This window comes from Leptodactylus fuscus, chromosome 10 (genome assembly GCF_031893055.1).
Source record: "Leptodactylus fuscus isolate aLepFus1 chromosome 10, aLepFus1.hap2, whole genome shotgun sequence".
Taxonomy (NCBI): domain Eukaryota; kingdom Metazoa; phylum Chordata; class Amphibia; order Anura; family Leptodactylidae; genus Leptodactylus; species Leptodactylus fuscus.
The window spans coordinates 84,860,810-84,878,088 of NC_134274.1; the positions used below are offsets into that span (position 1 = coordinate 84,860,810).

Genomic DNA, 17,279 nt, shown 5'->3' on the forward strand with positions numbered 1-17,279 from the left:
GCGCTCAGGTTACTGTAGAGGGCGCTGCAGTTACATATGTGCCTGTTATACATACAAAGGAGGGAGACGAGATATCGCTAACTCAGTGACTGTAAGGGAAAGGGTAACCTCTCTATTAGCAGCCAGTGAAGGCTTCTCTTCTCCCCTCCCGAGAGGAGAAAGACAACGGCTACAGCTCGTCTGAGGGAGGATTTGGTGGCTCTGAGAAGAGCCTTTGTGTTGTCAGACGGTGCCTGGGCAGATTTAAGCCCTCTCCCCACGAATCCTGCGGGCCAGCTGGATGTCTTTGGGCATGATGGTGACCCTCTTGGCGTGGATGGCGCACAGGTTGGTGTCCTCAAAGAGCCCGACCAAGTAAGCTTCGCTAGCTTCCTGCAGGGCCATGACGGCGGAGCTCTGGAAGCGGAGATCCGTCTTGAAGTCCTGGGCGATCTCTCGAACCAGGCGCTGGAAGGGAAGCTTACGGATCAGCAGCTCGGTGGACTTCTGGTAGCGGCGGATTTCACGCAGAGCGACTGTACCAGGGCGGTAGCGGTGAGGCTTCTTCACTCCGCCGGTGGCGGGAGCGCTCTTCCTGGCGGCCTTAGTGGCCAGCTGCTTGCGGGGAGCTTTCCCTCCGGTGGATTTGCGGGCGGTCTGCTTGGTTCTTGCCATCGCTTCAGTATAGACGTTACTACACAGCGGTGATATGAGCTGAGGAGCGGAAAGAGCGACATATTTATACAGCCGGGGCTCGTCCTCATTGGCTCATGGAAAGCCCGCCCCCTCCATCTCATTGGTTTATTTCTACAGTCCAGCATTAGCGCTCATGCCCCTCCCCCAGACCCCGTGCAGCACGGCGCTGTACAGCCCCCGCCGGCATGCATCAGGCTACACAGGGGACAATCTGTGGCGTTCCCCCCCGCAACATAACGAGGCGATTAGAACCTGTAAACCTGAGGAGAGAAACGGAGGGAAATTCAAACCTGGTGGAAGCGCCAATCAGCTGCGGAGGGCGGGGATTATGATGCTGGCACTGGTCACATGACTTGCTGGTCCAGTAGAACAGCGCGCAGACAGCGGCGCTCATTTGCATAGCCCGCCTATAAATAGGGCTGCGCTGGGAGGAGCACAGACATTATTTTCTCTCATTCTCGTGTGGGAAAAGATCGCCGTGCTACCATGCCTGATCCCGCCAAGTCTGCCCCAGCGCCCAAGAAGGGCTCCAAGAAAGCCGTGACCAAGGCCCAGAAGAAGGACGGCAAGAAGCGTAAGAGGGCCAGGAGGGAGAGCTATGCCATCTACGTGTACAAGGTGCTGAAGCAGGTCCACCCCGACACCGGCATTTCTTCCAAGGCCATGAGCATCATGAATTCCTTCGTCAACGACGTCTTTGAGCGCATCGCAGGAGAAGCCTCCCGCCTGGCTCACTATAACAAGCGCTCCACCATCACCTCCCGGGAGATCCAGACCTCCGTGCGCCTGCTGCTGCCCGGAGAGTTGGCCAAGCACGCCGTGTCCGAGGGCACCAAGGCCGTCACCAAGTACACCAGCGCCAAGTAATCGGCTCCATCACCTGCTCTGTACTATCACCCCAAAGGCTCTTCTAAGAGCCCCCCCACCCCTTCCACACTAGAGCTGCTGAGCCCTTCATTTCTGGCGTTTATTCCCCGGACCAGAGGCTTTATTTATCCCGATCCGTTTTGTCATTGTATTTATGGACGTTACACCGCACTGTTTGTATTATCCTCAAGGCGAAGGAACTTATCCGCCTGATAACCTCGTATCTATCGCGTGTATCTACATCTGCGCACACTGGCAAAGTAAAGGAGAAACTTTAGGCAGTGCACACTGTACAGCGACAGGAACGCTCTTAAGATTTATGCATTTGTTCACACGTTCCCTGAAGCTTAAGAGCGTTTATCTCCACGCTCTCCGGTATTCCTACAGTAGCCGCAGCGACAGCTCCAGCCCTAGAGGGCAGAGGAGAGGTGGGTGGCGGGGACAGCTCTGTTCTCAGGAGGATGTGGCGGCTCTGAGAAGAGCCTTTGGGTTATGTAGTAGAGAGTCGGGGAGCGGCGGAATTAACCTCCGAAGCCGTAGAGAGTGCGGCCCTGGCGCTTGAGCGCGTACACCACGTCCATGGCGGTGACGGTCTTCCTCTTGGCGTGCTCGGTGTAGGTGACGGCGTCACGGATGACGTTCTCCAGGAAGACTTTCAGGACACCGCGAGTCTCCTCATAGATGAGACCGGAGATGCGCTTGACGCCTCCTCTGCGAGCTAGACGGCGGATGGCAGGCTTGGTGATGCCCTGGATGTTATCCCGGAGCACCTTCCTGTGCCGCTTGGCACCGCCCTTGCCGAGACCTTTCCCTCCTTTACCGCGACCGGACATCTTCTGTGCTGCTGCTGACAGACTAGAATAAGCGTCCCTCCGCACAGCCGCCTTTTTATATAGAGAGTGGTCGGACCAGAAGGAGAACCCTGCTATGATGACGCAATTATGGGGCGTGTCCTGAAGCCACTCCCCCCCTCCCCTGCTTTCCTCCTCTGATTGGCAGAACTTTCACCCGTTAGTGATTCGGAGCTTTCCCGCTCATATCCTACAGTTCTCGCCGCCTCTCCCTGTCCCTGCTGCCGCTCTCAGCTCGGCCCCGGAGACAATGGACGTCTGCCGGCTTTCTCCACCCGCCCCAGTGTCATCACAAACCTACTGCTGGGAGCCGGAGCTCCCCCAGACAAGTCATTCAGCTGCAGCACAGACAGTGCGTTATAAATACAAGAGAACACGCTGAACAGGAGGCAGCAAAGATCCGAGTTTCTGGGTCCAGAAGTGACCCCGAAATAACGGTGTGCGCTCTCAGGGGAGAACGAGCCTGGACGCCGGGAGGTTGTACTGGGGGAGAAGGGGATGAGGCTGGGTGACAAGAGCTCTCAGGGGAGCCCCCTCCTCAGCCTGTGTAGGAACGAGTAGTGTCAGGCGGGGGCTCCCCTGAGAGCGCTTGTCACCCAGCCTCATCCCCCTTCTCCCCCAGTACAACCTCCCGGGCGTCCAGGCTCGTTCCCCGCTGATCTGATACAGACCTGGGAGTATGTATCGTTTGTCCCCCTACCACAAGCACGCACACAGCCGCCCGCCGTACACCGCAGCGACCCCCGGCATCAGGCTGCATTCGGGACTGCAGGGATTGTGTAGCTCAGACATACTGACAATTCCTCCTCCTCCTCCTCCTCCTCCCCCTTTATCCAGACAGAGGCCCCCGCCAGTAACGAGGAGGATGCGCGGCCAATCTACTGGATTACTGCCCCTATAAACCCTCAGCGGCCTCAGCTTTTAGTCCTCATTACTACCCCGCTGGACCGGTCACCTGGAGAAACCTGCGGGGATGTTACCCTGTAGTGACCGCTCATGTGTCGGTGCGGATACGGGAATGGAGCCCTGGTCATAGGATTGCCGTTAATATGACGCCCCCGCCCCCCCGCTGGCTGGGGAGATAGCGATCATACAGCTCTGCCGGGACAAGGTGGTGGCTCTGAGAAGAGCCTTTGTGGGACAAGTACAGGGCGGCTCGGGCTTATTTCTTAGCCGCGGGCTTCTTGGCTTTAGCAGCCTTCTTAGCCGGACTCTTGGCAGCTTTGGGCTTGGCAGCCTTCTTAGCTGGGCTCTTGGCAGCTTTGGGCTTAGCCGCCTTCTTAGCCGGGCTCTTCGTCACCTTCTTGGCTTTAGGAGCCGCCTTCGGCTTCTTGGGGCTCTTGGCCGCCTTCTTGGCGGCCGCGGCAGGCTTCTTGGCTTTCTTCGGGCTCTTGGCCGCGGTCGGCGCCTTCTTAGGAGACTTAGCCGCGGGCTTCTTGGCGGCAGCTTTCTTGGGCTTGGCCGCTGCAGGCTTCTTCTTGGCCGCCTTGTCCTTACTCTCCGCCTGCTTCTTGTTCAGCTTGAAGGAGCCGGAGGCGCCGCTGCCTTTCACCTGGATCAGGGTTCCCTTGGTCACCAGAGCCTTAAGGCCCAGCTTGACACGGCTGCGGTTCTTGTCTGTATCGTAGCCGCCAGCAGCCAGCACCTTCTTCAGGGCGGCCACAGACACCCCACTGCGCTCCTTGGAGGCGGACACGGCTTTGACGATCAGCTCGGACACGGTGGGACCGGAGGATTTCTTGCTCTTCTTGGCGCCCCCTGCGGCTGCTTTCTTCGGCTGCTTCTTGGATTTGGCGGCCGGTTCGGCGGGAGGGGGAGCAGCGGCAGCGGCGGGCGCGGTTTCTGCCATGATACGAATCGAGCTCTAATTCCTTTCCTAGACGGGAAAACACTGGGGCCGAAGCAGCCGCCGCCTCTTATATGCACAGCGGTGCGCACTGATTGGCTGCTGAGCGGCCTCGGCCTCACCTCCTATTGGCTGTCACTCAGCACAGGGCCAGAGTCAAGCTCCGCTCTCCCCGTGTGCTTCCCTGCCCGGGATCAGAGCCCATTACCGGCTAGAACCGGACAGGAGAGCTTCCATTCTTCGTGTCTCCCCACTCCCCGACATCCTCCCTAACAGTCCCTGGCCGTCACTGGCGGAGGTGCGGGGGTGGTGCGGAGAGGAGGCCCCGGGATTTCCGCCATAGCACCCCCACATCTGTCCATCACTATCTATGCAGGAAGATGAAACCGCTGCGGGAGCTGCCCCCTTCTATTCCCGGCGCTTGTCACCATCCCCGGGATCTTTACCACAAGCTCTATGCTACAGGAAGCTGATTGTACGATGCGGGGACAAGCTGGAGCTGCTGAGAGCCGGGGAGGGTAACACAGGCGGCGGCTCCGCTCACTGCCGGCTCCCTGTCCTCACATCAGATAGATACATATATATATATATGTATATATACTGCAGACAGGGGGGCCGCTTCTCATGGGGCTCTGCCCTGCAGCAATGTCTATACACCGGGCAGAATAGAAAAGCGGGGACATTGTGTATATACAGCTGTCTGCACAGAGGCGTGTAGGATGGGATGATGGCTGGAGGTGATTTCAGTCTCCTGCAGTTACACGTATTATATAGGATGGGATGCATACAAGGTGATAGTGATCCAAACCTGACAATCACTACCATCATGAACTATTGAAAAGTTTGTCTTTGCTTCAATGTGTCAGTTTAGACCCTGTGCGATCTGTATGGCAATTACAATCCACAACCAACAGCACAGTAAGACACATTACAGATAGACACACGGCCATACAGCAAGTCGTTGTGTGGGGATTGCAGTCAGAAGTAGCAGCTCCAGGTGTCAGTGTGAAAGCGTGACTGCCCAAAAACTGGAAATAAAATATGATGACATCAATGACATTTCCGCCATATTTATGTTTTTATGACCATCCAGACGCCAGCAGATGATCCAGAAACCCTAACTATGTAGGAACCCTAAAATATGCTGGATATTGGCCAAGTGTCCCCAAGGGTTGCATCTGGGAATGGAGTATCATTGAAGCTGCAGGTCTGGCGTACCCCGACTTCTCAAAGCATTTGGGATCTCTTGTTAGGCACATTACACCGATATGTTTTATTCCCGGGAGTTATGGCGTATTCACAAAAGATGTATGATCAGATGGATCGGAGGGGCGGCTTATTAGCCTGTAGATCGATAGAACTACATCCTGCTGACAACCTCTGCCAGGCTAGAAAAAGGTCTGATTGATTTTATTTCCATATTCAGACAGATATGATCTTTGCTCCTGTCTATCTTATTGTGCCACATGTGGTCACAGCTCCCACCACTGCCCCTACTCAGCCAGACATGCCCTGAAACTAGTGGACATAAAACAGTGACAGCAGGTCCGCCAATAGGCCAGTACTACTGCTACTGGTGTCAGGGGCCCGGCCAGAGGACGCAGATCTGAGTTGAGCACATACGCGGCTGAAGCGAGGAGCTGACACAGGTCAGCTCCTCGCTTCGCCGCTGCCGCCTGTCTCGCTGACACATATGCGGCTGAAGAGAGGAGCTGACCTGTGTCAGCTCCTGACTTCGCCGCTGCCGCCTCTCTCGCTGACACATATGCGGCTGAGCCGGTGTCAGCTCCTCACTTCGCCGCTGCCGCCTCTCTCGGTGACACATATGCGGCTGAGCCGGAACCCGGCTCAGCCGCATATGTGTCAGCGAGAGAGACACCCAGCGGCGAAGCGTGGAGCTGACCCGTGTCAGCTCCTTCCTTCAGCCGCATGTGTCAACGAGAGAGACGCGCAGAGAGCGGCGAGGGAGCGGAGGAGAAGGTAAGTTTAATGTGGAGGTGGAACGTGAATCTGGGGGCAGATGAAGAAGAGGACGGCATGACACTGTGGGGACATGAATCTGGGGACAGATGAAAGAGAGGACGGAATGACACTGGGGCAGATGAAGGAGGGGACGGCATGACACTGTGGGGACATGAATCTGGGGGCAGAGATGGGGACATGAATCTGGGGGCAGAGATGGAGAGGGGACATGAATCTGGGGGGACATGAATCTGGGGGCAGAGATGGAGGGGACATGAAACTGGGGGCAGAGATGTGGGGACATGAATCCCTGGGCAGAGATGGAAGGGGGACATGAAACTGGGGGCAGATGAAGGGTGTATATGAAACTGGGGGAGAGATAGAGGGGGGACATATAATTTACGGGTGACTGTAGGAGGATTATACTGTGTGTGGGCACATGAAAAATTAATGAGTGGGCGGAGTCAACACAAAAGTGGGTGGGGCTAAATTTGTTGCGGCGCGCTAAGCGCGCCACACATTTTGTCCCTCTTTTAGCTCTTCAAAAGTTGGGAGGTATGGAGATGGGGGGACATGAATCTGGGGGCAGAGATGGAGGGACATGAATCTGGGGGCAGAAATGTGGGGACATGAATCGGGGGGCAGAGATGGAGGGGACATGAATCTGGGGGCAGAGATGGAGGGGACATGAATCTGGGGGCAGAGATGGAGGGGACATGAATCTGAGGGCAGATGAAGGGTGTATATGAAGCTAGGGGAGAGACGGAGGGGGACATATAATTTACGGGTGACTGTAGGAGGATTATACAGTGTGCGGGCAAATGGGAAATTAATGAGTAGGCGGAGTCAACATAACAGTGGGTGGGGCTAAATTTCTCGCGGCGCGCAAAGCAAAAATGGCAGGGGGGGGGGGCAGACACTTAGGCTTTATGGGGCCCCAAAATTCCTGATGGCGGCCCTGAGTGACAGGATGTATCATTCGCAGTGGCAGGGCTGTTGGGTACCATCACATGGTGCAGGAGGATTCAATGGTATGGGCTGTATTCTGTGATACTCCTTAGGATATGTGATATTCTCTACATAGTTCATACCATCACCAATAGACAGATAAGCCAATGTGGACAGCAAGAGCCCCGGGGCCAGGCACCAATTCCAACATGGCAGCAGACTAGTGGTTATAAGCCAAGTTGCTCATCTGAAGAGTCTGACTTTCCCTATGCCTATCCCGAAACACGCCATCAGGTATATTCTGTTACCCTAGACCATCCAGACTTCAGGGCTACTGGGTGTCAGATTAGCAGAACGCACTGTACTGTCATTTATGTGAGGCTTGTACTAGAACTAGAACAGTCATAGCGACTAGAGATGAGCGAACAGTGTTCTATCGAACACATGTTCGATCGGATATCAGGCTGTTCGATGTGTTCGATTCGAATCGAACATCACGTGGCAAACTCCAAAAAAAATTGATTCCCCTCCCACCTTCCCTGGCGCATTTTTTTGCACCAATAACAGCGCAGGGGAGGTGGGACAGGAACTACGACAACGGGGGCATTGAAAAAAATCGGAAAAAGTCATTGGCTGCCGAAATCAGGTGACCTCCATTTTAGACGAATAGTGGATTTCAAATCCGGGTCATATGAGAATGTGAACTGTGTGAGTAAGAGACAGGGATAGCTGTACAGGCAGGGATAGCTAGGGATAACCTTTATTTAGGTAGGAATGTTATTAAAAATAACTTTTTGGGGCTCTATCGGGTGTGTAATTGTGATTTTTGTGAGATAAACCTTTTCCCATAGGAATGCATTGGACAGCGCTGATTGGCCAGAGTACGGAATTTGACCAATCAGCGCTGGCTCTGCTGGAGGAGGAGGAGTCTAAGATCACTCCACACCAGTCTCCATTCTGGTCCGACCTTAGACTCCGCCTCCTCCAGCAGAGCCAGCGCTGATTGGTCGAATTCCGTACTCTGGCCAATCTGCGCTGGCCAATGCATTCTATTAGCCTGATGAAGTAGAGCTGAATGTGTGTGCTTAGCTCAACTACGCTGGTGGAGTAGTTGAGCTAAGCACACACATTCAGCTCTGCTTCATCAGGCTTATAGAATGCATTGGCCAATCAGCGCTGGCCAATGCATTCTATTAGCGTGAGCTGAGTGTGCACAAGGGTTCTAGTGCACCCTCGGCTCTGTTACATCTGATGGGCTGACCAGCACACGGTGTAGTTGAGCAGAACTGGCTCAACACAGCTGAGTCTCTGCATACCCATAGGAATGCATTGGCCAGCCTTCGGCCAATCAGTGCTGGCTCTGCCGAAGGAGGCGGAGTCTAAGGTCGGACCTGAATGGAATACGGAATTCGACCAATCAGCGCTGTCCAATGCATTCCTATGGGAAAAAGTTAGCTTGCGAAAACCGCAAGCTGACAGGGATTTCCATGAAATAAAGTGACTTTTATGCCCCTAGACATGCTGTCCCAGTGTCATTTCAAGGTGTTGGTATCATTTCCTGGGGTGTCATAGTGGACTTGGTGACCCTCCAGACACGGATTTGGGTTTCCCCCTTAACGAGTATATGTTCCCCATAGCCTATAATGGGGTTTGAAACCCGTTCGAACACTCGAACAGTGAGCGGCTGTTCGAATCGGATTTCGAACCTCGAACATTTTAGTGTTCGCTCATCTCTAATAGCGACCCCTCGCTCCACCTTACTTAAGTCTATGTAAAGGAAACGGATACCTCCTGGGAGCTAAAGAGGAAATGAAGGTGGAGAAGTCAGGACTGCAAAAGTGTTATAACCTGAGCTGTGCCTACCAGGCAATAAGGCAATCTTTAGAAATCATGACAGATAAAGATTTATGACCGGAGCAGCCATTGACACAGGCAAGCCAAATACATAGTCCTCTCTCCTCGTAGGATTTTATAACTAGCCCACGAAAAATGAAGAATAGTGGTCGCCTTAGGCAAGGGTGATGTCATCAGGATTCGGCGCAATCAGTTCTTCTTCATCCGTCTCGGGTTTCTAAAAGATAGCAATTGTATGTAAGGTTATCGTACCATGACAGAGATATCCAATACATGGAAGCCCAGGCACAGGGCGGACAAGTCACATTTCCAGGCATAAGTCACGGTTGGGCGGACAAGTCACATTTCCAGGCATAAGTCACGGTTGGGCGGACAAGTCACATTTGCCGGCATAAGTCACAGTTGGGCGGACAAGTCACATTTGCCAGCATAAGTCACGGTTGGGCGGACAAGTCACATTTGCCAGCATAAGTCACAGTTGGGCGGACAAGTCACATTTGCCAGCATAAGTCACGGTTGGGCGGACAAGTCACATTTGCCAGCATAAGTCACATTTGCCAGCATAAGTCACATTTGCCAGCATAAGTCACATTTGCCAGCATAAGTCACATTTGCCAGCATAAGTCACATTTCCCGGCATAAGTCACATTTCCCGGCATAAGTCACGGTTGGGCTTAATAGTCGGGCCCAGAGAGATTACCATGAGTGCTATCTCTGGCAGTGGGCTTAATAGTCGGCCCCGGAGGGTCGGCGGTGGGGCTTAATAGTCGGGCCCGGAGAGAGTTCCAGGGATGGCTGTTTGTCAGGGGGCTTAATGGTGGGGTCCGATCCGCCTCCCGTGGAAGCCTGCCTGGGGGAGCGGTGAGGACTCTCGAGGGCCAGCGGAAGGAAGAGGTAGTGCTGTTTTTGACTCCGGCGGAAAGTGCCGGGAGATGTGGAGTTGGAGGGTTGCCCCGAGGCGAGGTCTGCAGGGAGAACCGGGTTCCGGACCGGGCGGGCCTAGGGGAGGCAAGTCGGGCCGGGGCTCACCCTCCTGGGCAGGGTCCGAGGGGAGCTTCCCCCTGAGAGAACTTCCACTTCCGCAGACACTTTGAAAAAAAATCGGAGCCCCCGAGGAGGCCTTCCTGCAGCGAGCGCCAGACCGGGATGGGGCTCACCCTCCTGGGCAGGGCCGAGGGGAGCTTCCCCCTGAGAGAATTTCCACTTCCGTAGACACTTTGTCAAAATTTCAACTTTCAAAATACTTCCGCGGGCCAGATTTCACTCCGGCGATCGGCGGCGTCATGCCTGCGGCGGTGCACCTCGGGCGGTACAAGTCTACCTTGTCTGCTTTAATCCTCTTGATTTCCCGGCACACCAGAGACTCCTTGAGGATCAGACATTCGGATTGCAATTTACTGCAAAGCCTCATTAGCACAAGATTCAGAAAGCCACTTAAGTCTTACGTTTTGCAGCAACTGTGGTTTTCTTTGATAATAATAATAATAACAACAACAACAACAACAACAACAACAACAACAACAACAACAACAACAACAACAACAACAACAACAACAACAACAACAACAATAATAATAATAATAATAATAATAATAATAATAATAATAATAAATTTATTTATATATCGCCAACATATTCCGCAGCACTGTACATTTTGTAGGGTTCAAATACAGACAGATACATAACAAAGAACGTCATTTCACACAATGGGACTGAGGGCCCTGCTCACAAGAGCTTACTATCTATGAGGTAGAGGGGGGGTGACACAAGAGGTAGGAGGGGCGGCATTGCTTATACAGGGGTCAGACACTTTTGTAATAGAGGTTACTGTCATTACACAAACAAAACTTTATGAGCCATCACTAGTGGTGTCCTGTAACATGTGGATGGAGCTTGGACAAATAATATCTGGAAAAGACATCATATCATGTGGGGTAATGTGGGAGCGGGGACAGAGGAGGGTTAAATTTGGGGGATTCTAATTATAGCACGGAAGGGTTTACGTTAGAAATTGTGATAGGCCTGTCTGAAAAGATGTGTCGTTAGTTTGCATTTGGAACTGTAGAAATTGGGAGTTAATCTTATTGTCCAGGGTAGAGCATTCCAGAGAAGTGATGCAGCTCGGGAGAAGTCTTGTATACGAGCGTGGGAGGTTCTGATAATAGGGGATGTAAGTGTTAGGCCATTGAGTGAACGGAGAGCACGGGTTGGGCAGTAGACGGAGATGAGGGAGGAAATGTAGGGAGGTGCGGCATTATGGAGAGCCTTGTGGAGGAGGATGATAACTTTATATTTTATTCTATAATGAATAGGCAGCCAGTGTAGCAACTGGCACAGACCCGAGGCATCGCTGTAGTGTCTAGCCTGATAGATGAGCCTGGCCGCTGCATTCAGAATAGATTGTAGAGGGGAGAGTTTAGTGAGGGGAAGACCGATTAGTAAGGCGTTACAGTAGTCAAGGCGAGAATGAATCAGAGAGACAATAAGTGTCTTTAGTGTTTCTCTGGTGAGGAAAGGGCGTATTCTGGAGATGTTTTTGAGGAGGAGGTGACATGAACGTGCGAGTGATTCAATATGCGGGGTGAAGGAAAGGTCTGCGTCAAACATGACCCCGAGGCAGCAGGCATGCTGCCTAGGAGTTATAGTAAGGCCTGACACTGCAATGGATATATCAGGGACAGATCTGTTAGATGGTGGAAACAGTAGTAGTTCAGTCTTAGAGAGATTTAGTTTCAGATAGAGCGAGGACATGATATTAGAGACAGCAGAAAGACAGTCACTAGTGTTCTGTATGAGTGCAGGGGTGATGTCACGGGAAGATGTGTATAATTGGGTGTCATCAGCATAAAGATGGTACCTGAAGCCAAATCTGGCGATGGTTTGTCCAATGGGGGCTGTGTAGAGAGAAAAGAGCAGGGGGCCTAGGACCGAGCCCTGAGGAACCCCAACAGCAAGGGAAAGAGGGGAAGAAACAGAGCCCGCAAATGATACACTGGAAGTGCGGTCTGAGAGATAAGAGGGGAACCAGGAGAGCGCAGTGGCGTTGAGGCCGACTGAGCGGAGCATAGTGAGGAGGAGAAGATGATGATCAATAGTGTCAAAAGCTGCAGAGAGGTCCAGAAGAATAAGAAGAGAGAAGTCACCATTGGATTTAGCCATTAGGAGATCATTGGAGACTTTTGCGAGAGCCATTTCAGTAGAGTGCAGAGATTGTAAGGGGTCAAGCAGAGAGTTAGCAGAGAGATAGCGGTTTAAACGAGAATAGACCAGGCGTTCCAAAAGTTTAGAGATGAAGGGCGGGTTAGAGATGGGTCGATAGTTAGCAGCACAGGGTGGGGTTTTTCCAATAGCGGAGTTATAACAGCATGCTTGAAGGAGGATGGAGAGAGAGAGAGAAAGAGAAAGAGAAAGAGAAAGAGAAAGAGAAAGAGAAAGAGAGAGAGAGAGAGAGAGAGAGAGAGAGAGAGAGAGAGAGAGAGAGAGAGAGAGAGAGAGAGAGAGAGAGAGAGAGAGAGAGAGAGAGAGAGAGAGAGAGATTAAATATTTTAGTAAGGCAAGTCGTGACAGCAGGCGACAGAGGTTGGAGAAGGTGCGAGGGGAAGGGGTCACTACTGCAGGTTGTAGGGCGAGATGAAGAAAGTAGCTGAGAGACTTCCTCTTCTGTAACAGGTTGAAAAGATGAGAAAAGACAGTCTGAAGTGCGGTTGGTGAGGGGATCAGTACTATGGTAGGTGATGGGATCAATGCCACCTGGGGCTTTGGCAGTTATTTCCTGATGGATCTTATCAATTTTATCATGGAAATACGTGGCCAGGTCATCAGCACTAAGGACTGTGAATGGCGTCTGCACCTTGGCTGTGAGTAAGGAGTGAAAAGTTTCAAAAATCCTTTTAGGGTTGCTGGAGAGAGAAGAGATGAGGGCGGTGAAGTAGAGTAAGAGAACAATCGATGTAATCTTTGTGCAGGGCCAGCTGAGACGTAGTGAGGTCATTATGAGATTTAATTGAAGGATATGCGCTTTCTAGAGTAGAGACTCGACTGTCTATATGATGAAGTTCCGCTCTAATATCCTCAAGTTGCTGAAGAACTGGGTCTAGGGCGGCTGACAGAGCTTGTTGTAGAAATGTTCTTAAGAAGGTGCTATCCTCCAGGCGGTCCTGGTCAATATTACTCTCAGCATCCGAGTCATCACCTGTGTCAGGCTCCCTATTGTGGTCAGGCGCCATTTTCAGCGATCCGGCGGGAGATTGTCGATTTTTCTTTCTAAGATACTTTTGCAAGTCACTTTGGAGTTTAGTTTGATTGGGAGTACCAGCGAGGTCTGTGCCTTTGTCTTTATTTGGTTTAACCATCTTGATGGATGCAATATAAGTGAGGGAGAGGGACGAGGTCAAGACTATAACATCTAGCAAACAGAGAGCATCAGTCTAAATGACAACATAGACAAGAGTGTTCTTGGAGATTCACTTAGGTACAGGGAGGGGAGAGGTCCCCAAATATCAATAGGTAAGGTTGACAATCTCAGCGTCTAGGCAGACAGTCGTCCTCTGCAAGCGAGGTATCAGGTATAATTGGGTTCTACGTCTCTTAGTGCAGTAGTGGGGATGATATTCCTGTAGGTAAGACAGCCTTTCCCAATCTTAACTGCTACGACTAATCCACAGGGGAGGTTCGGATGAGACCCTGTTAGAGAAGGCGGCAGGGGGCTGCAGGGGAGGGCAAGAAAGCCCAGGTGTGGGAGTGCGGAAAGAATGTAGAATAACTCTAGCCGAGGACCGTAGATATCGAGGGTCAGGGACACCACTTATGGGATATGAATGTAAAACTTTCCGGAGAGGAGATATAGGGGAGGAGGGTAGCAGAAGGGTTTATTAAAGCAGACAAGGCCGGAGGACCTGATGGTATAAGCGCAAGAGTTCTTAAAATGTGCAGTGACCAGCTGTGTGGTATTATTACACACATGTACAATACGAGTCTAAAGCTGGGAGTGGTACCTCGACTGTGGAAAACATCTTGTGTGGTGCCAGTCCCAAAGATACCCAACCCGGTGGGCTACAATGACTACCGACCCGTAGCACTGACATCTCACCTGATGAAGGTCCCAGAGAGACTGGTCCTGACACACCTACACCCCCTAGTGAGCTCCGCTCTGGACCCCCTCCAGTTTGCCTATCGGCCGGGCATTGGGGTAGATGACGCCATCATCCACCTTCTTCATAGAGTTCTCTCTCACCTAGAGAAACCCGGGAACACTGTGAGAATATTGTTCTTTGACTTCTCCAGTGCGTTCAACACCATTCAGCAAGGGCTACTGAGGGAAAAGCTGAACCTTGGTGGAGTGGACCATCACCTGTCCAACTGGACCCTAGACTACCTGACAACCCGCCCTCAGTATGTGAGAGCCCGGGACTGTGTGTCTGACACTGTGATCTGTAGTACGGGGGCACCACAAGGTCCAGTTCTTGCCCCATTTCTCTTCACACTGTACACTGCTGACTTCAGGCACAACTCATCCAGCTGTTACTTACAGAAGTCCTCCGATGACTCTGCTATAGTCGGCCTTATCACTGATGGCGACGATAGGGAATACAGAGACTTAAACCTGGACTTTGTTGAATGGTGCCAGCGGAACCAGCTCAGTATTAATGCTGGGAAGATCAAGGAGATGGTGGTGGACTTTAGTAAACGGAGAGGTGCTCCGACCCCGGTGGAGATCCAGGGAATATGTATTGAGATAGTCAGGACCTGTAAGTACCTGGGCGTGCTCCTCACTAATAAACTAGACTGGGCTGATCACCTGGAGGCGCTGCACAGAAAGGGCCACAGCAGACTCTACCTGCTCAGGTGGCTGAGGGCCTTCGGAGTCCAGGGGACACTTCTTAGGGCCTTCTTCAACTCTGTGGTTGCCTCAGCCATCTTTTTCGGTGTGGCCTGCTGGGGGTGCAGTCCATCAACCAGGGACAGAAACAGACGTGACAGGCTGATCAGGAGGGCCAGCTCTGTCCTGGGGAGCCCCCTGGACCCAGTACAGGTGGTGGGTGACAGAAGGATACTGTCTGTGGTGACCTCCATGCGGGAGAAGAAATCCCACCCCATGTATGGGACCTTGATGGGACTTGGCAGCACTGTAAGTGACCGTCTGCTTCACCCCAAGTGTGAGAAGAAGCTATCGCAGGTCCTTCCTTCCAACCGCGACCGGGCTGTATAATTTACATCAGACCAAGCGAAGACACTCCGCACAGACAACTAAATGACTATGACGATGACCATGAAGTCTTCCTTCTTTCTCTTCCGTTCCTTAGCTGCCATGGACTCCTAGTATATCTTCTCTTCTCAGCATATGTGTGTCTGCGTCTGTATTATATTACTGTGTATTATCCTGTATTACTAGGCTGCTGTAACATGCTGGAATTTCCCCAATGTAGGACTATTAAAGGATTATCTTATCTTATCATAGGTCCTCAAGTGCAGATTAATGTGGCCTGCTACTGTTTCCAACTCCAGGGGAAGGGAGAAATGCAGATTCGGCTCACCTCCATGTCAGGATACGAGTGGGTTAAACTGAAGGGCAGCTGCAGGCGTCTCAGTGTAGTTGGTCTGTAGCTGCTGCTTCATGCAGAGAGGCAGGCTGCGCTCCAAGATGGGTAGGTCTGGAGCTGGGCGCAAATCACAGCCGGATAGCTGTCCGGCAAGTCACACCCCTTCTTCCGGATCTGGGTTCTGCGTAGAAGTCACATCAGGGGCCGGCCCTTACACTTTAGGCTAGGGATCCTAGTGAGGCCTACTCAAAATGGCTGCCGGGTCTGGGAGAAGAGATCCAGAATCTGAGGTTCCGTACCTCGAAATACCTCCTCTCCAGGCTGCTCCAGAACCAGAAGCAGCTGTGATGTCGCGGGAGATGTCTCCTGCGCTCCGCAGGCCGTGGTGACTCCAGAAGAAGGCAGGCCGCAAAAAAAACAAAATGGCGGTCGTGACTCCTATGATCAGCTGCCCGGTAAAGTAAGAGAGCTGGATGAAGGCAGTAAGTGGCTGGAACGCGCCAGAGGTCCTCTCCTGGGTCGGATGAGCGGTCCAGAGCTGCGAGGGACTACGCCGGGAGCTGGAACAAGTCGGCAGCAGGTAAGTCCAAAAACAAGATGGCGGCCGGGTCCTGTGGGACAGAAGGCCGCAACAGTTTATATCCTCAGGAGCGCTGTAAAAGTGTGAAATAACACCCCAAAATAGCAGACAGAGGCTTGGAGGAGAGCCTCGGGGTTGTTATCTGTATGGATGGCTGAGATCACCGCCGGTAAGAAACGGATGAAAGTGTCCAAGTCAGGAGCTCACAGCAGATGCGACCGCTCTGGTTGCCGGCTAGCCATGCCCCCTCCCCCTCCCACAGTATATCTATCCCTGTCTCACAGTCACATAGTTCACAGTCTCATATGAACCGAATCTGAAATCCCCCATTCATATGAAGCGGAGGTCACCTGATTCAGCCAGCCAATTACTTTTTCTGACTTTTTTTTTTTTTTTCGATGCCGCGGTTGTCGTAGTTCCTGTCCCACCTCCCCTGCACAGTTATTGGTGCAAAAAAAAAAAAAAAAAAAAAAAAAAAAAAGAAAGAAAAAGCGCCAGGGAAGGTGGGAGGGGATACAAATTTTTAGTGCGTTTGCCGCGTGGTATTCAATTGGAATGGAATATCTTGAGCAGCCTGAATACCAATTCGATGGAACGCTGTTGGCTCATCTCTAATCCCTACTGATCCCTTAGACTGTTAGGACCCCACAGATCAACTGTTTCTCGGAGCAGGCAAATCCCATTATTGTTTAAATGTGGGGCGCTGCTTATTCGCTGTGTTCTTACAACCGCAGTTGTGGGTACTGTAGTTGTACCCTGTTCAAGTGTATGAGATGCCGCTGCAGCACCCATAACCATTTCAAACAAGAATATGTTGTAGGGAGGGGCCCCAGTCAGTAGAACATCCCGTCAGAGGGCCCCCGCATAATATAGTGCCATTCTTAAGTGATATGCAGGTTATTTGGGAGCCACCGCCAAAGGACTGCGAGACAGCACCTGGAATTTGGGACTGTTCTGCTGTATTCAGGAGGGCCGAGAGGGCTCCCTCGCTGCCATAGGGTACAGTTCGGGTTCACTAGTTGTCCTATATTTAAAGTAGTTCTGTGCACAATCCTTTTGGGTGATGTTATTCAGCTCCTGCATATGATGTACAGCATTACCTAGAATCGAACAGGAGGGCTGGTGGAGGATGGAGCAATTGGGGAATATATCATTGC

The 17,279-nt window shown here is 52.1% G+C and overlaps 4 protein-coding genes across 4 annotated transcripts; 1 reads left to right on the top strand and 3 right to left on the bottom strand.

The window, feature by feature from the left end:
* Nucleotides 1-18: 18 nt before the first annotated feature.
* Nucleotides 19-661, bottom strand: LOC142219053 (histone H3). Its single transcript, XM_075288010.1, has one exon. The coding sequence runs from the start codon at nt 652-654 to the stop codon at nt 244-246; it is 411 nt and encodes a 136-aa protein (XP_075144111.1). The 5' UTR covers nt 655-661; the 3' UTR covers nt 19-243.
* Nucleotides 662-1,146: 485 nt separating this feature from the next.
* On the top strand, nt 1,147-1,570 carry LOC142183604 (histone H2B type 1-O-like). The gene has a single exon (XM_075258743.1). The coding sequence runs from the start codon at nt 1,162-1,164 to the stop codon at nt 1,540-1,542; it is 381 nt and encodes a 126-aa protein (XP_075114844.1). The 5' UTR covers nt 1,147-1,161; the 3' UTR covers nt 1,543-1,570.
* Nucleotides 1,571-2,047: 477 nt separating this feature from the next.
* LOC142219297 (histone H4) lies at nt 2,048-2,375 on the bottom strand. Its single transcript, XM_075288250.1, has one exon. The coding sequence runs from the start codon at nt 2,373-2,375 to the stop codon at nt 2,064-2,066; it is 312 nt and encodes a 103-aa protein (XP_075144351.1). The 3' UTR covers nt 2,048-2,063.
* Nucleotides 2,376-3,533: 1,158 nt separating this feature from the next.
* Nucleotides 3,534-4,261, bottom strand: LOC142182981 (histone H1.03-like). The gene has a single exon (XM_075257818.1). It carries the CDS (start codon nt 4,240-4,242, stop codon nt 3,556-3,558), a length of 687 nt encoding a protein of 228 aa, XP_075113919.1. The 5' UTR covers nt 4,243-4,261; the 3' UTR covers nt 3,534-3,555.
* Nucleotides 4,262-17,279: the final 13,018 nt, after the last annotated feature.

Bases quoted from the DNA above. Each gene is read 5' to 3' on its own strand.
- LOC142219053 (XM_075288010.1), bottom strand. From the start codon at position 654: ATGGCAAGAACCAAGCAGACCGCCCGCAAATCCACCGGAGGGAAAGCT.
- LOC142183604 (XM_075258743.1), top strand. From the start codon at position 1,162: ATGCCTGATCCCGCCAAGTCTGCCCCAGCGCCCAAGAAGGGCTCCAAG.
- LOC142219297 (XM_075288250.1), bottom strand. From the start codon at position 2,375: ATGTCCGGTCGCGGTAAAGGAGGGAAAGGTCTCGGCAAGGGCGGTGCC.
- LOC142182981 (XM_075257818.1), bottom strand. From the start codon at position 4,242: ATGGCAGAAACCGCGCCCGCCGCTGCCGCTGCTCCCCCTCCCGCCGAA.